The 17565-nt window shown below is 40.1% G+C and overlaps 1 protein-coding gene across 5 annotated transcripts in view; it reads right to left on the bottom strand.

Moving 5' to 3' along the window:
* Positions 1 to 293: 293 nt before the first annotated feature.
* The window catches only part of LOC122781488 (SLX4 interacting protein), a 30959-nt gene continuing 13687 nt past the window's right edge, over positions 294 to 17565 (bottom strand). For all 5 annotated transcript variants that reach the window (XM_044045178.1, XM_044045174.1, XM_044045176.1 and 2 more), the window contains 4 exons: positions 11526 to 11603; positions 10187 to 10275; positions 2338 to 2444; positions 294 to 2243 (listed from right to left, as the gene is read on the bottom strand). In XM_044045178.1, coding sequence (XP_043901113.1) covers positions 1451 to 2243; positions 2338 to 2444; positions 10187 to 10275; positions 11526 to 11603 — 1067 coding nt within the window. In that variant the 3' untranslated portion in view covers positions 294 to 1450. The remainder of the gene's footprint in view (positions 2244 to 2337; positions 2445 to 10186; positions 10276 to 11525; positions 11604 to 17565) is intronic.

Consider the following 17565-nt stretch of genomic DNA (forward strand, 5'->3'; position numbering starts at 1 on the left):
ACAACATACTAACCCATGACTTTTTGTCACATTTTGGACGACATACTAACCTGTTCTTTTGTCACATTTTGGACGACATACTAACCCATGACTTTTTCGTCCCATTTTGTACGACATAATATAGTATAACTTTTTTGTCACATTTTGGACGACATACTAACCTATGATCTTTTTGTCACATTCTGTCTCTCTCGGTCTCTCACAGAATCTGTATAAAAGGATTAGAGACAAGGCAAGGGATTATCAACACTTTTTGAGAATCACTTAAAACACAAGGGTCACTGTCTGTTAGTGATTTATTTCAGGTAACATCTGCCAATACTGCTGCTTTATTATTATTATTATTAGTGGTCATCATGACCAGTCATTAGTCTGGACTGGGTATAAGTGCAACATTGCAAAAGAAAAGTATCAGCCCGTTATATTGATCTCCACAAACATTCAGATTTTTCTCATAGGGGAAGAAAACATTTATTAATATGATTCAATTATAAATGCATTTCCAGTACAATAAAAACAAATCAAGAGTAATGTGTTCAGGCAACATTTTGTCATCATGAGTTGGCCCCTAGTTGCCCTATGCTCGCTGCAGATCCTGGTCAATAAAGCGACAAGCAGCTCTGTTGAATATCGGGGCGGCGGCGGTGGCACAATTTCACTTTCTTCATTTTAACCTGGGATACTGTAGCCATCCCATACAAAACTACTAAGAGTTCAATGTACCCCATACAACCACACATTTAATTCAAGTTTAGTATAAAAGCTGCATAAACCCTTCACATCTAAAGATAGATTTCAGGTACTTAGCAACTCAGCACTGAGCAAATTGTGTCGGAACGAAATCTAAATACAAAAGGACATTTTTGAGCACAGCGTGATGAAATAAAACTGGAAATAGCAATCAATCACAGCAGAGCTTCAGCAGGGAAACTGGACACTTTTCAGACACGTAGGAGCCAGCGTTTCAGACTGAAAGCCATGACGTACTGCATGGCTCCTGCCTGTCTGAAATCCCCAATCTTTAACACAAAACCAAATCTAAACTCCAATTAAAGGTTTTTGACTTTCATTTGCAAGCCTTTCTTGACCACCACTATTTATGGGTGGAGACAAAGTCTGTTTCAAGTATTTGACAAAGAGTAGCTCATGTATCAATTGCTATGATATGTTCAGCATTTTGGTGTGTGTGTGTGTGTGTATGTGTACGCAACACCTCCGCAACACCTACGCATACGCACACGCACACACGCGCACACAGCGTGTGTGCGTGTGCGTATGCGTACTGCCTGTCTGTAAAGCACATGTGAGAAGAAGAGACATTGTTGTAAACTGTGACATGTACAAATGCAAGTCATCTGAGGAGACTGCATGGGGTAAACATGTAGCCTGACACAATATCATCTTTATCTCTGTGGCGTCAGGCATCTTTACTGTAGCTTGTCTCTCTCCCTCAGGACTTCTTCACTCGTCGTAATCTAGAGGTTCTGGGCACATATTCATCCCCCTCCTCTCTGAGTGTGGATCTGGAACTAATAGAGGAGCCTGAGGATGCAGGCTTGACAGATAGGCCCCTCAGACTTGTGGCCAGCCTGTTTTGGTTTGTCTGTGCCGTGTTATTGCTTGTGAGGGGGAGCCTCTGGGCGCATTTCCCTGGCGTAAGCAGCTCTACTTCCAGTGTGGTTTTCATGCACTTGGAGACTGGGAAAGCCTTGGACTCTGCCTTGGCTTCGACTAGAGGAAGGGGCGGCAGAGGAAGAAGGTCATGCTTGGATGTTTGTGTAGAGCTCTCGGTGGAGTGTGTTAGCATTGTGGCTGGAGGTCTTCCAAAGCACGCCCTCTTGGCCTTTTGTGGGTGAGGGTCTACCCCAGCATCACTCAGCTTGCACCTCTTGCTCTTACTGGTCTCCTGACGGAGTTCTTGCTGGCAGAAAACTACTAAGGCTCCTGCTGGGTTTTTGCTGTTTGGAGAGTTGGTGTCAGTCTGCAGTTCCTGGGCCAGGCCTGGTTTTTGAATAGTCCCAATCTGAGCCATGGCTTCAGTTAAGGCACTGGGACAAGGCACCTGGTGCTTTGCCTCTGGGATTGTCTTCCGTTCAGAGCTGGACACAGTTTGTTTTTGGCTTGATTCAGACTCTCGCATTTGAAGTTCCCCTCTTTGTTCTTTGGGACAGGCTCTCTGGTCAGTTTGCTGCTCCTCCACATTGGAGGCATGGAGCTGCTGTTGGACACTAGCTTGTTTGGCTCTGAAAAGTCAAAAGGATAAGAGGATATGAAGAGATATTTGAGTGTCCTCTCTGACTGGTGGGACTGGAAAGTTCTGCATTAGATCATACTTACATCTTTTGAAGCACTGTCTTCTTTGTTTTCGTGGGGCTGTTTAAAGGCTCTTGGGTTTCTCCTACTCTGGAAAAATATTCTGATCTGCTTTGTTCACTCAGCTCAGTCTAGAGAGGACAAAAAGAATTGGTGTAAACAAAAAATATTATTCCTGGCATCCTGGAAAGGTTTGGATCAACAGTAGACTGCTGTCATCAGTCTGGCATTGTGGCACATTAAAAACAACTACTACTGCTGCTGCAGCAAAAGTAAAAACTTAATGAATACAAGTAACTTAGGGCTGCAACTAGTAATTATTTTCACAATTGAGTCATCTGTCAATCATTTTCTCGATTCATTGATTAATTGTTTGGTCCATAAACTGATTGGTGTTTTCCATAGCTTAAAATGTCTTGTTTTATCCACAAACCAACCCTAGTCATTTCTTTGTTTCCTTCATTTTCATGGAAGCACGGAGCAAATAAATCAGAAAATGTTCCCATTTAAGAAGCTGAACATTTAAATAAGTTGTTTTAATTAAAAAAGAAAACCACTCAAACCAATTAATCGATTATCAAAATAGTTGGCAATTAATTAAGTAATCCCTTAATTAAAACATTAACATTAAACATTGTCCAACCCTGAGTCTCATGAATACAACATTGTGGTTCTGCTTTCTTATTTCAACTTGCCTACAGCACAGGAATGTTTTCTATAATGATTTCAGAGACACACAGTAACACCCCAGCTGGCACCAAGTGTTAGTCATCCACTTAATCATCATCCAAACTAACCAACTTAAAGACTAATGACTGACTTGTCAAAAAGTATGACGCGTGTTTCTTAGTTTCTGAGGCTTGACATGATGAACATGATGATCCAGCCTGAGGCAGGAATACAAAACAGTGAAACCTTGTTGACATTTTAAAAAATGGGAATGGAAAACATGTGAAACAGGATAAAAGCTCCTCAGAGGCGCAGGGATGAAAAAATATAAACAAGTTAGCAGAAGTAGCCTCATCATTTGCAGACTCAAGCAGCACTTTGAATTTCAGTTTCTCTGGTTTCAAAGTGTCATATTTGACAATTTTTTTGTATTTGGTGTTTTAATAACGCACAATAACACACAGAGATGCTGTATATTTGTGGCCTATAATTTAATTTTATATCTAGCACCAAATCACAGCAGGTTACTTAAGGTAGTTCTTACTTAAATGAACTACCTCTCCACCTGAAGCACAAGTCGAGTCATCACAGAATGACAGGTTTCTACCCAACTTGGCTGTCAAAAATGAAATACTCCTCCTGGCTGTACAAGACTGATCTTGGTAAGTAAATAATTAGAATCAGAATATAAATAAATATAGTAGTAGTAGTATACTGTGCACGTGTAAACATAATATATGTACAGAAGCAGCTAAATTGAAACAATAAATCAGTTTAAAATGTAATTTTGCAATCAAGCCCACAAGGTATATACAAGCATAATTATACACAGTAGCAGTTGCAGCAGATATTTACTGCACATGTATGTTGTTGTTATTGCACAGTCTTTGACATTTTTTAGGGATGAGTTAAACTGTTTTATGGACACTGGCAGGAATTATTTCCTGTGACACTCTGTGGAACAACATGGTAGGATCAGTCTGTGTTGGAGAGGCACGCCATTGAGAGACAGGGAGGTGTTGAGTCCAGTTAGTCTAGGGTTTCCCACAACAATAACCACAACCTAGCCTTTTTTGTAGGTAGGTAGGTAATAAGGAAAAGGAATCGACTCAGTCCCTCCAGTGTGTGCCCTTATAAGACCAGAAATTTCTCTGTTGGATGAATTAGAACTGATTTAGTAATTGATCACGATGAAACGTTAGTGATTACACACTCATATATAAAGAGCTTTTTGATTTAAACACTGGTACCAATTTTAATGGCAGTCAAAAAGTACTTCACTAAAAGACACTCCAATCAACCTCAAGGCACTGCTGGAGAAAAAGTGAAAGGTCCGCCAAAGTTTACAGGATGCTCTGGGGACTTGGCATGAGTGTATAAAAGCTTGTTCTAATCTATATTGTAGATGTTGAGATACGTCATTGACAAGGGAGAACTTGTCATGAAATATCACAGCAAGTGCTGGTGGTGTGTGATAAAAAGTTAGGACTTGACCAAAATCATTCAAACTCATTATCTGGCCATCAAACGGGACAGAATGACACTGCTGTTTCGTCAGAAAGGCTATAACCCTGTAAGCATCTGCAGTGGGAAAATACAACCAGACAGATGTTAAATCTTGGAAAACTGAGGTTGTAGCCGCTGTGTATATTTAATATTGTTCAATTTTCAGATCATTACTACTGCATAAAATGGTTAGTCAAATGATCAATGTGCAATTTAAGACGGAGAAAGCCAATGCGGTGAGCTTTGGCATCCAACAGTTAATGTGATCACAGAGGGAAAAAAATCATTAATGTCCTCTCCCCTCTCCCACATGATACTAGTAACAATGTATGACCAGACACACAAAAGGGGGAAGAAGTAATTGTCCCAAGCTGCAAGAGCAAGCTGGGGCATTGTGGGTTTGTCCTGGGTGTTGAGACTTAGCAAATGCACTCTGGTCTGTGGTACGGTGGGTTGAATATAGAGGGCGGGGAGTGAATTTGGAGGCTGGGCAGGAGGCGGAGACAACAGGAAACAAGGGACAAGGGAAACAAAGTACAAGATACTAAAGAATAAATAAATAAGAGAAAGACCGTGTTTAGAGAGGAGCGCAACAAAAGAAAAAGGTAACCTCCCTGAGTCATATTGCCTAAGCCCAACAGTCTCTCCAACATGCCCACAAACAAAGGAGTCCTCACACAGGAAGTTCTCCACAAGCTAACCTTTGTGTAGAGATGGAGTCATTTCAGAGTGTGGGCAGAGCTTCAGTTTTTATGCTCTCTTACAACCAGAGCCACAACTAGCCTTGGATTTGAAACTGGGGCAGTTACACTTGCATTTGCCTACGCACTCACACACCCACGCCAACAACAACAACAATTCTGTGAAAGATGTGGGTGCCATCGTTTGCATTGTAATGACTGGATATGTATTCTCATCTGTTTAATATGAATAAATGCTGTTTGAAAATCAACTTGAAAGAAAAATCAACACAAGGCCAATGGGAGGCTCTCTGGGAAAGTTGAGTTACTTTCTGTTCCTGTCGGCACGACTTCAAAAGAGCGAAAGAGAGGGTGAAAGAACAGAGGGGTTGATAGTTATGAACATGAAAAAAGGAAGAGTCTGAAAATACACACAGCTAGTAGATGAAGAGTGGTAGAAAGAAATTCAGAGAGAGAGAGAGAGAGAGAGAGAGAGAGAGAGAGAGATGTCGTATGAATGATTATTTCCATTGTTGCCATGGGTCAAACATTCTATAAACAGCAGCTGGAGGAGAACATAGAAGATAAAAGGGGAAGACAGAGAGATGGTGTTGAAACATTTTATGTGGTTAAACATTAGTACTGTGTGGGAACTGTTACCTAATCTTGTACATCATTTCCAAAAGGGAGAGATGGTGGTAAATAAGAACATCTACCCACTGTTGCTACCACCTCTCCCTCAGCTACAAGGATTTGATCTCACTACCACTACCGCCAGCCAGTCTGCTCGCCCACTCACAAAGCTACAAAACACTTCTCGTGATGCAACCCTAGACTAACAGTGCCCTCCCCAGCTCCAGAGTCTCCAAAACAACACGACTCCACAACAGGAGCTGCAACAATACTGCACATCTGGAAGTCAGATTATAAAGATAAGTCTGGCAAAGGGGCAAAGAGAGCAGGGAATGACTCACTTAGTTTTTAAAGGATACCAGCACAGCATCTCATCTCATACCCCAATCCTGGATGACTCCTGGAAATAACTTCAAAAAGATAACCAATTACATAAAATACAGTGAAGTAACAGTTGCCCTTCTGACATAAGATAAGGTAGGAACAGATAGGAAGATTATGTTGGTTATCTTTTATTGCAGCTGCACTTGAAAGTAATGCACGGCTACATACAAACAGACTCTGAGTGGTTTAAAATACCTCACTGCTGTTACAAAATATCACTTAGTCTTTGAAGACATTGACTATTCCAGGTTTTTTTGCATATAGTAGACTTTTTGCTGTGCATAAACGCACAAGTTATTAAAACAACTGAATTATTATCTCAAATGGAAATCCTCTGAACAGCATTAGTGACTCTCCAACATGCACCAAGAAACAACAGCACCAGGCAGAAATGCCTCCTGCAGCGATGCTTATGAAATCTAGTTTCTCACCCTCCACCCACCCCACACTCTCACAGAGGAATCATGCCCTGTTTTTTCCTAACGTACCACATCGTCCCTGTAACAAAGTCAACAAACATGCATGGGCTCATACTTGCCTAAAATATAGGACAGTTCTTATCCCTGAACAATGACAAACGGTTTGGGATCCACCCACATGTAAGGAGCAAAGCAGGCTATTTGACTCCGTTTGTGCACATAAGAAAAATCAGTTAAAGACAGGTTGGAATGAATTGAGCAGGATTGTGAATGCTAAAGGACCATAGCCATGTTTTTGGCCTCAGTGCAGAGGAGCTCAGCAGACACTGGACACTTGGGAACGTGCTGCTTCTAGCTGTTGCTGTGAAGACTAGAGGCGTGCTGAGGTCATGAGTAAACACACAGGCTTGTCCAGAGCTCAGACGAGAAGGGGGGCTGGAAACACATCTGCTCTGTCTTTGATCCAAACTTCTGCAGCCCAGCACGCCACTCACCCTTCAGCTGCCCACACTGTGCCTGACTAGAAAACAAGTGCCACAATCCTAAACACTGGTTCTTCCTTCCCATACTGCCCTCTGCTCTGTTGGTGCTAATTCACAATAGGAACTTTTTAAATGAACACAAATCTTCAAATGTCAAGAAGACAAATAATTTAGTATGTGAGACACTTTTGGTTTGTTGTCTTCTTACAGGCTCATGCAAATGTAGTTGTTTCAATGGTCCAGTCTTGGCAGACCTGCAGTTGGCTCTGAGATTAAGGAAACACCTTAAATTGAAATACTTGCTTCACTGATATCAGCCAGTATATTCACAAAATTTATTTTTTTTGGGCCTGAAAACACCAAATAGCACAGCTTGTAGCATTTCAACACACGGGACACCAGCAGAGCCAGCAGAGAGCTGCTAAGTGTGGGAAATACTGAACAATACTAAAGCTAAAAAGCCTCACTATCCCATTCAAAAATGTCTCAACTAGAAGAGAGGGGAAAAACAAGGGTCTGCAGTGGGGAGGTGTTAAAATATCGACACATGACAGTAGAGAAGAAGTTGAGTTTTAATTATTTTCCTGTCACCCAAACAGCTGACAACTGACCAAACAGTACCATTTTACTCTGGTACCCCAGGGTAGGGGTGCCAAAAATTGTACTATTCCTAACAGAAATGCAAAAAATATGTACTGCACCAAACCGAACGGTAACACTTGGTGGAAAAACAACCTACTGTATTGCTGCCTGTTTTGGCCATGACACTCTCACAAAACAGATTTCATCTCTCTTTGATTCCTTCCCGTTTTTGTATTAAATGAAGGTTATTATTATAATAATAATAATAATAATAATAGCAGTGAGCCGCTAAGCTTATCTGTATGCAGTTGGGTGCTAAAGACACCAGAGCTGAATCAAAACAGTCAAGTTGTGGTTTTAAAACCAATCCAATCCAATGTTTTTTGAAAAAGCACTTTAAACACAACCAGAGTGCTGTACAGAATAATAAATAAAAGGCATTAAAGCTCACATGAGGCAACAAAATACATCTAAAACAACTAAGACCAAACCAAAACAATGTGCTGAAAGTATCCATTGTTGAAATAACATAATTTTTGCTACCACCTTTGACTTTATGTTAGCATTTCAAAATACATTTTCCATGTAGAAATGATAAGTGGTTAAGCATCGTCAAACATCTGTCTATTCCTATCACAATATCCAAGTCCATACTGTGTATATTCTGCTAACTGTATATAATGTACATTCTACATTCTATTTTAACAATTTTTTTAGACTAGACTTTTATATTGTATTTTTTTGGCTTGCTGCTGTAACAATGTAAATTTCCCCACTGCGGGACAAATAAATCTTATCTTATCTTATCCTATTGTATCTTACAAATATGTAGGTTTCTCCCGAATTGACATTTACAGAAAATCAATAATAGTCATGCTCACTCCTTCTACATGACTGGAAATTACTTAAATTTACCATCTCCTGCTCTAACAGAACCACAGCTGAAAAAATGACTAATAACAGCAGCACATCGCACACAAGAAACACACAGCTCATGTGTGGGAGCGAAACACTGGCTTTCACATGACAAAAGGCCAAATATGATGTCACCTCAATTGCCTCATAACATAACCCCTTGACCTTAAGAGAAGTGTTAAATTCAACTGATGAGTCGACATTTCCACTGCGGTAACAGATTTTTGTTCGGCAAGTCACACAAACCGAAATCTCCCTAAATACAGGAAAACATGGCTTGTCTTGGGACAAGCATTGCGCTGTCAAGAGTTGTGGGATGAAAGACCTCTTCTTTAACATATGACCAAAATCGACAAAGAACTCCAAAAACCACATTATTTTTAGTCAGGAACATTATTAAGTCTTGCATCAGCTGTGACTCACTATATTAACTTTTCTTGGTCAGATTTCTGAAATGGTAACAATAAAATGGCCAAAAAAATCCCCATTTGACAAATCGGAGCAGGACAAGGGATATAAACAAATAATTGTTTTTGTCATGTGAAAAACTTCAGCCTTGCTGTCTGGTATCTTTCCCTTACAAACCACGCTCTAGGCTGGACTAGTGAGAGCTCCACCACAAGACTCCCACCCTCCAATTCCCAGTGCTTGTACTGTATGAGCCCAAAGAACCACATCCTGAGGAGAGGAACGCAATCGACAGCAATGCCTCCTTGAACTGGAAAATTGGTTACACAATATGAACTTTTCACTGACGACTATGTTGCTCCACTAAAAATATTACAATCGCTGCTTTCATTGGAAGCCAAACTGCGGAGAGTGCAGAGACATTTCAAAGGGAAACAATAGCAAAAAACCCATATAAAAACAGTGGGTCACTGATCATGGGATGTGATGGGAGAGTCCTGTGTCTGTCCTTGATGTGAGTGCCAAGGTGAGAGGCTCCACTATTATTTCCCAGAATGCTCGAGGGAGTTTGGGATTAAAAACCCCAAACAATATGCATATAACAGAATAATTTAAGTGCTGTTGCAGTTTTCTTGAACCCTTAAATATATGCTGTGTAATGGAGAATACCGGTTACTGGATGATATATTAAATTACGGTTACACTCACTGTTAACACTTAAAGCAAAGGGGTTGGGGGTCATTTTTATACATGAATAATCTCCGAGTGTCCATGTCAACTGCATGGTCACAATCACTTTGGATAAAAGCAAGAAAACAAACAATTGCTCTTCCCTGCTACACATTGTTTCAGTGTGAGAAACTTCCAGAAGGATCAAGTCTTTCTCAAGAGGTATATTTGGCTATATTTTTGTCTACCTACTCACGTTGAGGTCTCTTGTTTGTGGTTGCCAAAATAAATTAATAAATAAAAGTGTAAAACTAGGATGACTTGGCATAATCTGGGAGCAGAGGGTTACACTGCGTATTTGGACACCCCAACTCAACACCCTGTCCCCCGATGTAAAGATCAGCATCAGCATATACACAGGAGGAGAATGAATTGGCAGCACTTTCCTATAATAATGCACAAACCCATGCAGGACTTTTTGCCAGGCGACTGGAAGACGAAATAGAGGAGTATAAACAGCACTCACCGCGGCCAGGCTCAGGTTTCCATGGTGTGCTGAGGCATTCTCTGGACAGCTCACACACACAACATATCGCTCAGGAAACACACGCAAATCTGAAGGCAGGCAAAGAAACAGCAAAGACCATGCTTGTTAATGATGTTGTTTCACTTCTAATTATGAATCAAAGTCAGGGGAACTGTGGTGGAGGTTTGACTTTACATAACACAATCATCAAGTATTTACCGACCCTCAGACCAAGAAAAAAAAGGTACATTACAGATGCTAACTTCTGCATTTATGAGCTGTGTGAAGAAGCATGAAATATGAGAACATTTTATAACCATGGACTCATTCTTCATGTTTAAATGCAAAGAGCACTTACATCAGTAATACAACATAATTATTATATTAAGCCTAATATTTAGTCTTCAAACAAGTGAGCTAAAAAGTATCCCTACTATTTAACTGTGGCTTAAACATCATGCAAGTTTCATATGGCAAACCAACTCCTTAATGTATGTCCATAGTTTGTGCTGTGATGGTGACAGTGACGAAGAATGTAGAGTTACAGAGTAGGTTTAGATATTGAATGGATGTTAAACAATCACTTGATAAATTTGAAAATATTTGCTGTGATCAACAGGTTAAGAGATACATTATTAAGCCACTATGAGGCCATCATTTTATTAACCCTTTTAAATCTAAATATTCCATAAAACGTAATATTCCTAGGACTTGTACACCAACTGATATTGTTTTAGCAGTTTGTATTATAAGGTGAAAAGAATCCTGTATTATGATTAAAATAAAATAAAAGTGTAAAAAAGCTCCATTGTATTTTAGCCAAATAGTAAGCTCTTAAATACACACACACACACACACACATACATACACATATATATATATATATATATATATATATATGTATATATATATATATATATATATATATATATATATATATAATACTTTCACATCCCGGGCCCTTGGGGAGCAGATATTAACTTTACTGACAGGAAGAGAGACATGTTGGTCCCATGAAAAGGTGGCCAAGGGTCACAGGCACTAGATGGGCCATGGAGATAGATTGTGACTGCTATCTAAAGACAGCCCTCCTATCTTTCCCTCCCACTCAGTAGCTTCTCAAGGGAACCGCTTAATGGCTGCCTGTTTTTAACAACACCCCGAGCAGGTAGGGACAGGACATAAAACCAAGTGAGGGGGAGAAAAATCAACATGCAAACCACAGATGATTTGCTTCGTCTGTGGGAAATGTAGCTGCCTATGAGCCTTTAAAATGTCAATCACCGATTCATTTAACTTGGAATTGTCTCTTTGAAAACATGAATATTACATACTGTACCTCCATAGAGTTGCTTGACGATACATCTCAGGTTGAAGTGCCGCTTCAAAAAATTGGCAACCAGGTTGAATGTTTTCCCTAAGGAAAATAAAAACAGAGAGTTACAGCTTACAGCAAGTGCTCGCAGAGAGCAAAGACCTCAAAGCCTTAAACACTTTGTCACCTGCATTTTACATAGCAGAACTTTTCTGGATCTGTATAGAAATTTACCTGGTTGCTTAAAGCTTTTACCCTCTTACATAAACATTACAAAGTCTATCCTGATCTGTGAAGATGTCGCTGAGATATATATATACACATCTGAACTTGTTAGATGCGGCTTTACAGTTAAATTTAAATAGCTGCTAAGTCCGTAATCTGGATCAGATCCAAATGAGAGTGTCTGGCACTGCATACACATACCAAATTTGTTCAGACAGAATGTTTAGTTTTGCCCAGAGAGATAGGGATTTCTTTTTTTATTGATGTTTTTATTCAGTGTTGAAAATGGTGTTTACGGCTCAATAACACATCTCAAAGCCATTTCAAAAAATAACAAACACAACGACTTAAACAAGACAGAGGCGACTGCATTTTGTTACTTTAATGTAACTCACCTCTGAGTTTGGCAAAAGCACATAAACCATGGCCCAAACAAGCCTCTGCTTAATTTGTCATGGAATGTTTTTCATGATATGTAAGATGTGCTGGGCAGAAAATGTGGCCTGTTGCCTAATCTTGCAGGAATTTGTTGACTGAAAGCAAGGGTCCAGCAAACATGCAGTTCCTTGGAAATACAGTAACTCAAGATGGCGCAGTGCTTCAGCAAAGTGGCTTTCGGCACTCCAAAATGATCCTGGACTCCAGGAAGAAACAGGAGGTGTACTTGCTCTCGTCTACATAAATGGGGACTGTGAAGAGAGAGTGCACACCTTTAAATTCCTGAGTACTCTCATCTCCTACACTCTACACTTCCTGAGATTACTCTGGAAGAACAACTTGGATCAAGAACTGCCTTTTACTGAGGTGTCACTGAGAACATCTTGACCTATGGCATATCAGTGTGGTAAGCAGTAAGCTCAAGTTGTAGACAGGAAGTCATTTTGTCTGCAGAAAAAATCATTGGCTGTCCCCTGCCCTCCCTGGATGACATTGCCAGTTGCAGCTCCCTCCGGCGAGCTTGAAATATCACCACAGACACAAAAATTGTAACTATAAGCACTTAGGACAATATTCTCACAAGGACAGTATACATTTCACACAGCAAATATTTATATTTTAATAACTTACTTATTTTTATTAAACAGAGATTTTATGGATTTATTACAAGATGACTGAATGGTCTGAAGTATGTGCGATTACTGATTATGATTAATGCACCAGGCAGAGCAGCAATTACGTTATATGCTGTGCCTACAATGACTTCATTTTATTCTATTCTACTCTACAGTTAGACTTGGCGCTGCTGGATTTGTCAGGTGTGAACACAGTCACAGTACTAACCTCTGTCCACATGTGATCAGTTCTCTTAGGACAGATATTAATACCAGGTCTGAATAGGGCCTAATACTCCTGTTTGGGGCTCTCATACCGTCATTGCCATGTGAAAACCTAATTAGACCTAATTGTAACATAACTTCACTTTAAAGATTATGCTCTTCTATAGTTTGAGCACCTTCTAGCTCTTTCAGAACTCCCTGGTTAATGTCAAACAAACTTAAGCCAAAAATGAGACCATCACAGGAAAATGCCCCCCGGGCAACAACTCTGACAGAAAACAGATACACAAGGCTCAAGAAAATGTTAACCTCCAATGAGACAAATACATTATAAGGGTGAACATGACAACACATAGAATGAAAAGCAATGAGTGTGTGCTTTCTTGCCCTTTCTCTATAAGCTGATGCCATCTAAGAACCAATTCAAAGCATCTAATTATTGTCTTCAGAAAGGTGCTGTCTTGTGATTCTACTGATAATGACATGGAATTACAGAGACAGCTTGCTACAAAACTGCCACAGGTATGTGGTTAAGTCCATTCGCCAGTGATTAATGGCACCACCCACCCCTGCTTTCTTTTTCTCTCTGCATTGTTCAATACCTCAGTGAACTAAACAAAGCAAAATAGTGCCAACATAGACAAATGAAGCAACACATGCATTAGTGAAACAGTCAATGTCTCCAAACCATCTGTCATGAAGGATAAAGCCTAAAATGCATTATTAAACCAAAGGGGCAAATGAAGTATTTAAAACCTGGATCGGCATGGCACACACATGGAATTAACATTGTACCCAGGTCATGTTACCCCTCTTAGTTTTGCACCTATGGGAAGGTGTTTGAACCTCAAACAGAAATTTAGCCTCCAGCAAAACTCATGAAAGCTTACTCAACATTTGCTGACATACATAAAAATCTCCCAGAGGGAGAACACCAAATATCTCAGCTGTACAATTGAAAAGTGGGCACACAACTTGTTAATGAAACAATGCAATCAATTTAACAGCAGTTTGTGCACTTTTTATACCTGAACTACCAACTGAAAATGTCTGTGAAAGCAGAATGTGCACTGGGATTAGCCTGCCTTGCAACACATACATTTGATGGGTGATTGATGGGGAACTGTTAATCATTTTACTACTTGTCAAGCATGGCCCGTGGCAACATTGTTGCAAATCCATGAATGCAGAATATTATACTTTGAACATTATCAATTGACTCGCAAGAAAGCAATGACTACGAGTAGCATTAAGTACATGTTTTTAGTATTCTGAGGTTTTGTGTTTCTGTTTCTGATAGTATAGCCTGAGGGTTATTAGCCATGCACACTGGCTTGGTAAATTCCCCGGCTTCTAATAAACCAGTATTGAGTTTTGGGGTGTTTTGTGGGTGAGATGCATGCTGCAAGGAGGTAAGGTGATAGATATGGCCCCGCAAAAACATTCCACTTTAAAGCTCTCAAATCCCCAGTGGTTGTCTGTACAATATCAAGATCAAGTTGGTACTACGATATGACCCGTGGCTTGATAGCGGTGTGCAAGAATTAAGAAGAAAGACAATGATTAAACACAGCTTCTCAAGAGGCATGGCTACAGTCCATTACAGTGCAGGTCATCTAAGATTGAATGAAGAAGACCGTAAATGTAAAGGTGCAAGTTGCCACTTTGAACTAATTTAGCATGGGATAAAAATGTGTCACTACACATTACAATGTGGCCACTACATAGTGGCCATCATGCAACAACTGGGAGACAGATCTTAATGTTGTAATGTAATGGTTACATACACTACTAGAGGACCTACCTCAATGACCTGTCTTCAGAGCTGGGATCTTTGGATGCCTGTCTCTTTAATACTTGAGAACATACAATGTTTGTCATAATAATAAAACAAGCTTCAAATAGAATGTTTCATTAATCCCAAAGAGACATTTCAGAATGATACTGTATGGGTATGTAGAGGTTGGTTGCGGCCAACAACAGCAGAATTCCTTTATTGGTGGAAAAAAGCTGTCATTTTTAACTGCCATTCTTCAAATAGCAAAGCAGTGATCAGCTATCACCCACTCTGGATGTCTACCTTGAGAGGAATGCAGATCTGTATTGCTGTTGTGTTTTCTCTGCTCTTTTAGGGTCCAGGGATCAAGCCTCTTTCATTGCAGCCTCATGGCTTTCCATGTTTATAGAAGCTTTGATTTAGTCCAATGGACTCTACAACTATTCTCATCGCTTTCCCTTGTGGTTTGAGTCGCCAATTCCCAGGACAACTTTGACAAGGATGTCTGCACACTGAGATGGGAACTGGTCTAACACTACAGTCAGCTGTTGCTCCAACTTTATAACGTCCTGCACAGTGCAGAGTTGCTCTTGGCCCTCTGCCCGGGTTCTCTCATGTTAAGCTTACATTCGTGTTTCTCTCTAGCAAACAGGTTGCTGCTGCCTCCACTGAGAACGAGTGACCTCTTTCTGTGGCAACTGTGGCCCACAATGGTGTAATACCAAATCTGCAAAGTGGAGACTTAAAAGGGTTTCATTTGTACTTTCTGCAAGAGAAGATGGTCTTGTGCATTGGATTTAATTGCTTTCAAACCCAATGCACAACAATATTATGACAGGTCAAATCAAAGAGTCAACAAGCTAGCACGCCATGTTTTTAGAAATGTGGTAGATAATATTATAACCACTTGTATGAAGAGACTTCGACCATCTTGTAATATACCGCAGAAGAATTTCAGCAAAAAGACAGACACCACAAGGCTGGTGCCAAGGCTAGAATACTGCAATTTTGAGACACATTCACTCACACAGACACGCATATAATACTCACACACACACACACACACACGCCTGCAGCTTTCACCACTTCCTGGAAAAACAATGAGAGGAAAGAAAAGTCAACAAACCAAAAGGCATCCAGTGTGACTACGATTGTAAAATGGAACAGGGATAAGAAGCGTTTAGACCAGGGTCAAAGGTAAGTCCCCACGGAAAAGAGTTTATTAACTACAGTTATATCCTGAGTTCATTAAAACAGCCTTAGAAAACAGTCTCGCTCTCCATACAATCTGCATTCCTGACAGCCCATGCTGTTGTGACTCATGCACCGATACAGAGATTTTCTAGTGGGTTCATGGCCTTTGATGAATACTTAAGTAGTGCATTTACATACTGTATATGCACTTCAGTAGTATTGCATTTAAAAAGCTGTTTAACACAGCTAGATTTATGCTGAAGTAAACCAACTTCCTTGCCAACCTTTGATTCCAACTAAATTTCTGTTAGAAGAGCAGATGTGTATTAAAATACAGAGGATAAGGAAAGTGGTAACAGTTGGAACAGTGCCAGTAAATGCAGGGGAATATTATTACTTACAGCACTGTATAATTGTATACAAAAATAGTTATATCCAAAGCTAGCCTACAACCAAAAGTGTTGTAAATAACACTAAACAAGACACAGATAAACAGATTATTTTTTTAAATTCAAACTTGAGCACACACAACTTTGAGTCCATTATTCCAGACGTTTCTACCAAAAATGCAAAAAGTCCCTTCAGGCTGCGGTATTATATGTCATTACTACGGTTAAATTATGCTGGTTCTGAAACATGGCAAGAAAACAAGAGCAGAAATCTGATTACCCACCAGCTGCATTTAAATGCAGACTTTACTGTAACCTGGTTATTGCAGTGCGTGTAAAGCCACTCTCCGATTTCCTACAGTAACCTGATTTCACTCATTAACAGAGTTTGTATTGTGCATGTAAATGTGGTGACTGTGTGTCAGAAGAACTGCAATTCCCATGAAAACCCCTTTATGAACAGGAGTTGAATCAGCAGGACAGTCAGACATCAGTGCCTAAGATCCCTGCTCTTTTGACATCTCTGCTTTGATGTGGACCCCCTCCCTCTGTCCTAAAGTGTGGGTGGAGAGATGGGGCTTAGAGAGAGAGAGAGAGAGAGAGAGAGAGAGAGAGAGAGAGTGGAGAAGGATGAGAGCGCCTGAGGAAGTTACCCATATGTAAGTGGGGGTTTTCCTGGAAGGACATCACTCTCTGTGTGTAACTGTAACTACGGCCATAGCAGAGCAGTGTGCCTTATCATCCTGCACAACGTCCACCTGAAACAATATTTGCACATGAGTGTTCAATTTAACATTTGGGTGACCCCTTCATCACAGTTACAAAATACGCCGCAGCATGGTAGCTCAGGCCAACCCATAATGCAGCATGTGACTACAGTGGTGGGGAGCATTTTGGAGCACAGAAATATTATCAAGGGGGAAAAAAATCTATTTCTCAGAAACATAATCTGAGGAGAGAAACTCAGTCACAATACAAAGTGTCAGATTTAATCATCATTATATCTTAATCATCCCAACCACACATCTCTCATAGTGCTGCCTCTGTTTATCAAAGTCCCTTCAGAATGAGGAAGATGCAAACTGTTTATAGTGCTCATATGGATTAGTCTTGTGCAGAGCAGCATCAGGATTTACTGTAAATTATGTCCTTTAAAACTTGCATCTAATGATGAGAGGCAAGTATAATGATGTGCAAAAGAA

Source organism: Solea senegalensis, linkage group LG15, assembly GCF_019176455.1.
Source record: "Solea senegalensis isolate Sse05_10M linkage group LG15, IFAPA_SoseM_1, whole genome shotgun sequence".
NCBI classification, from domain to species: domain Eukaryota; kingdom Metazoa; phylum Chordata; class Actinopteri; order Pleuronectiformes; family Soleidae; genus Solea; species Solea senegalensis.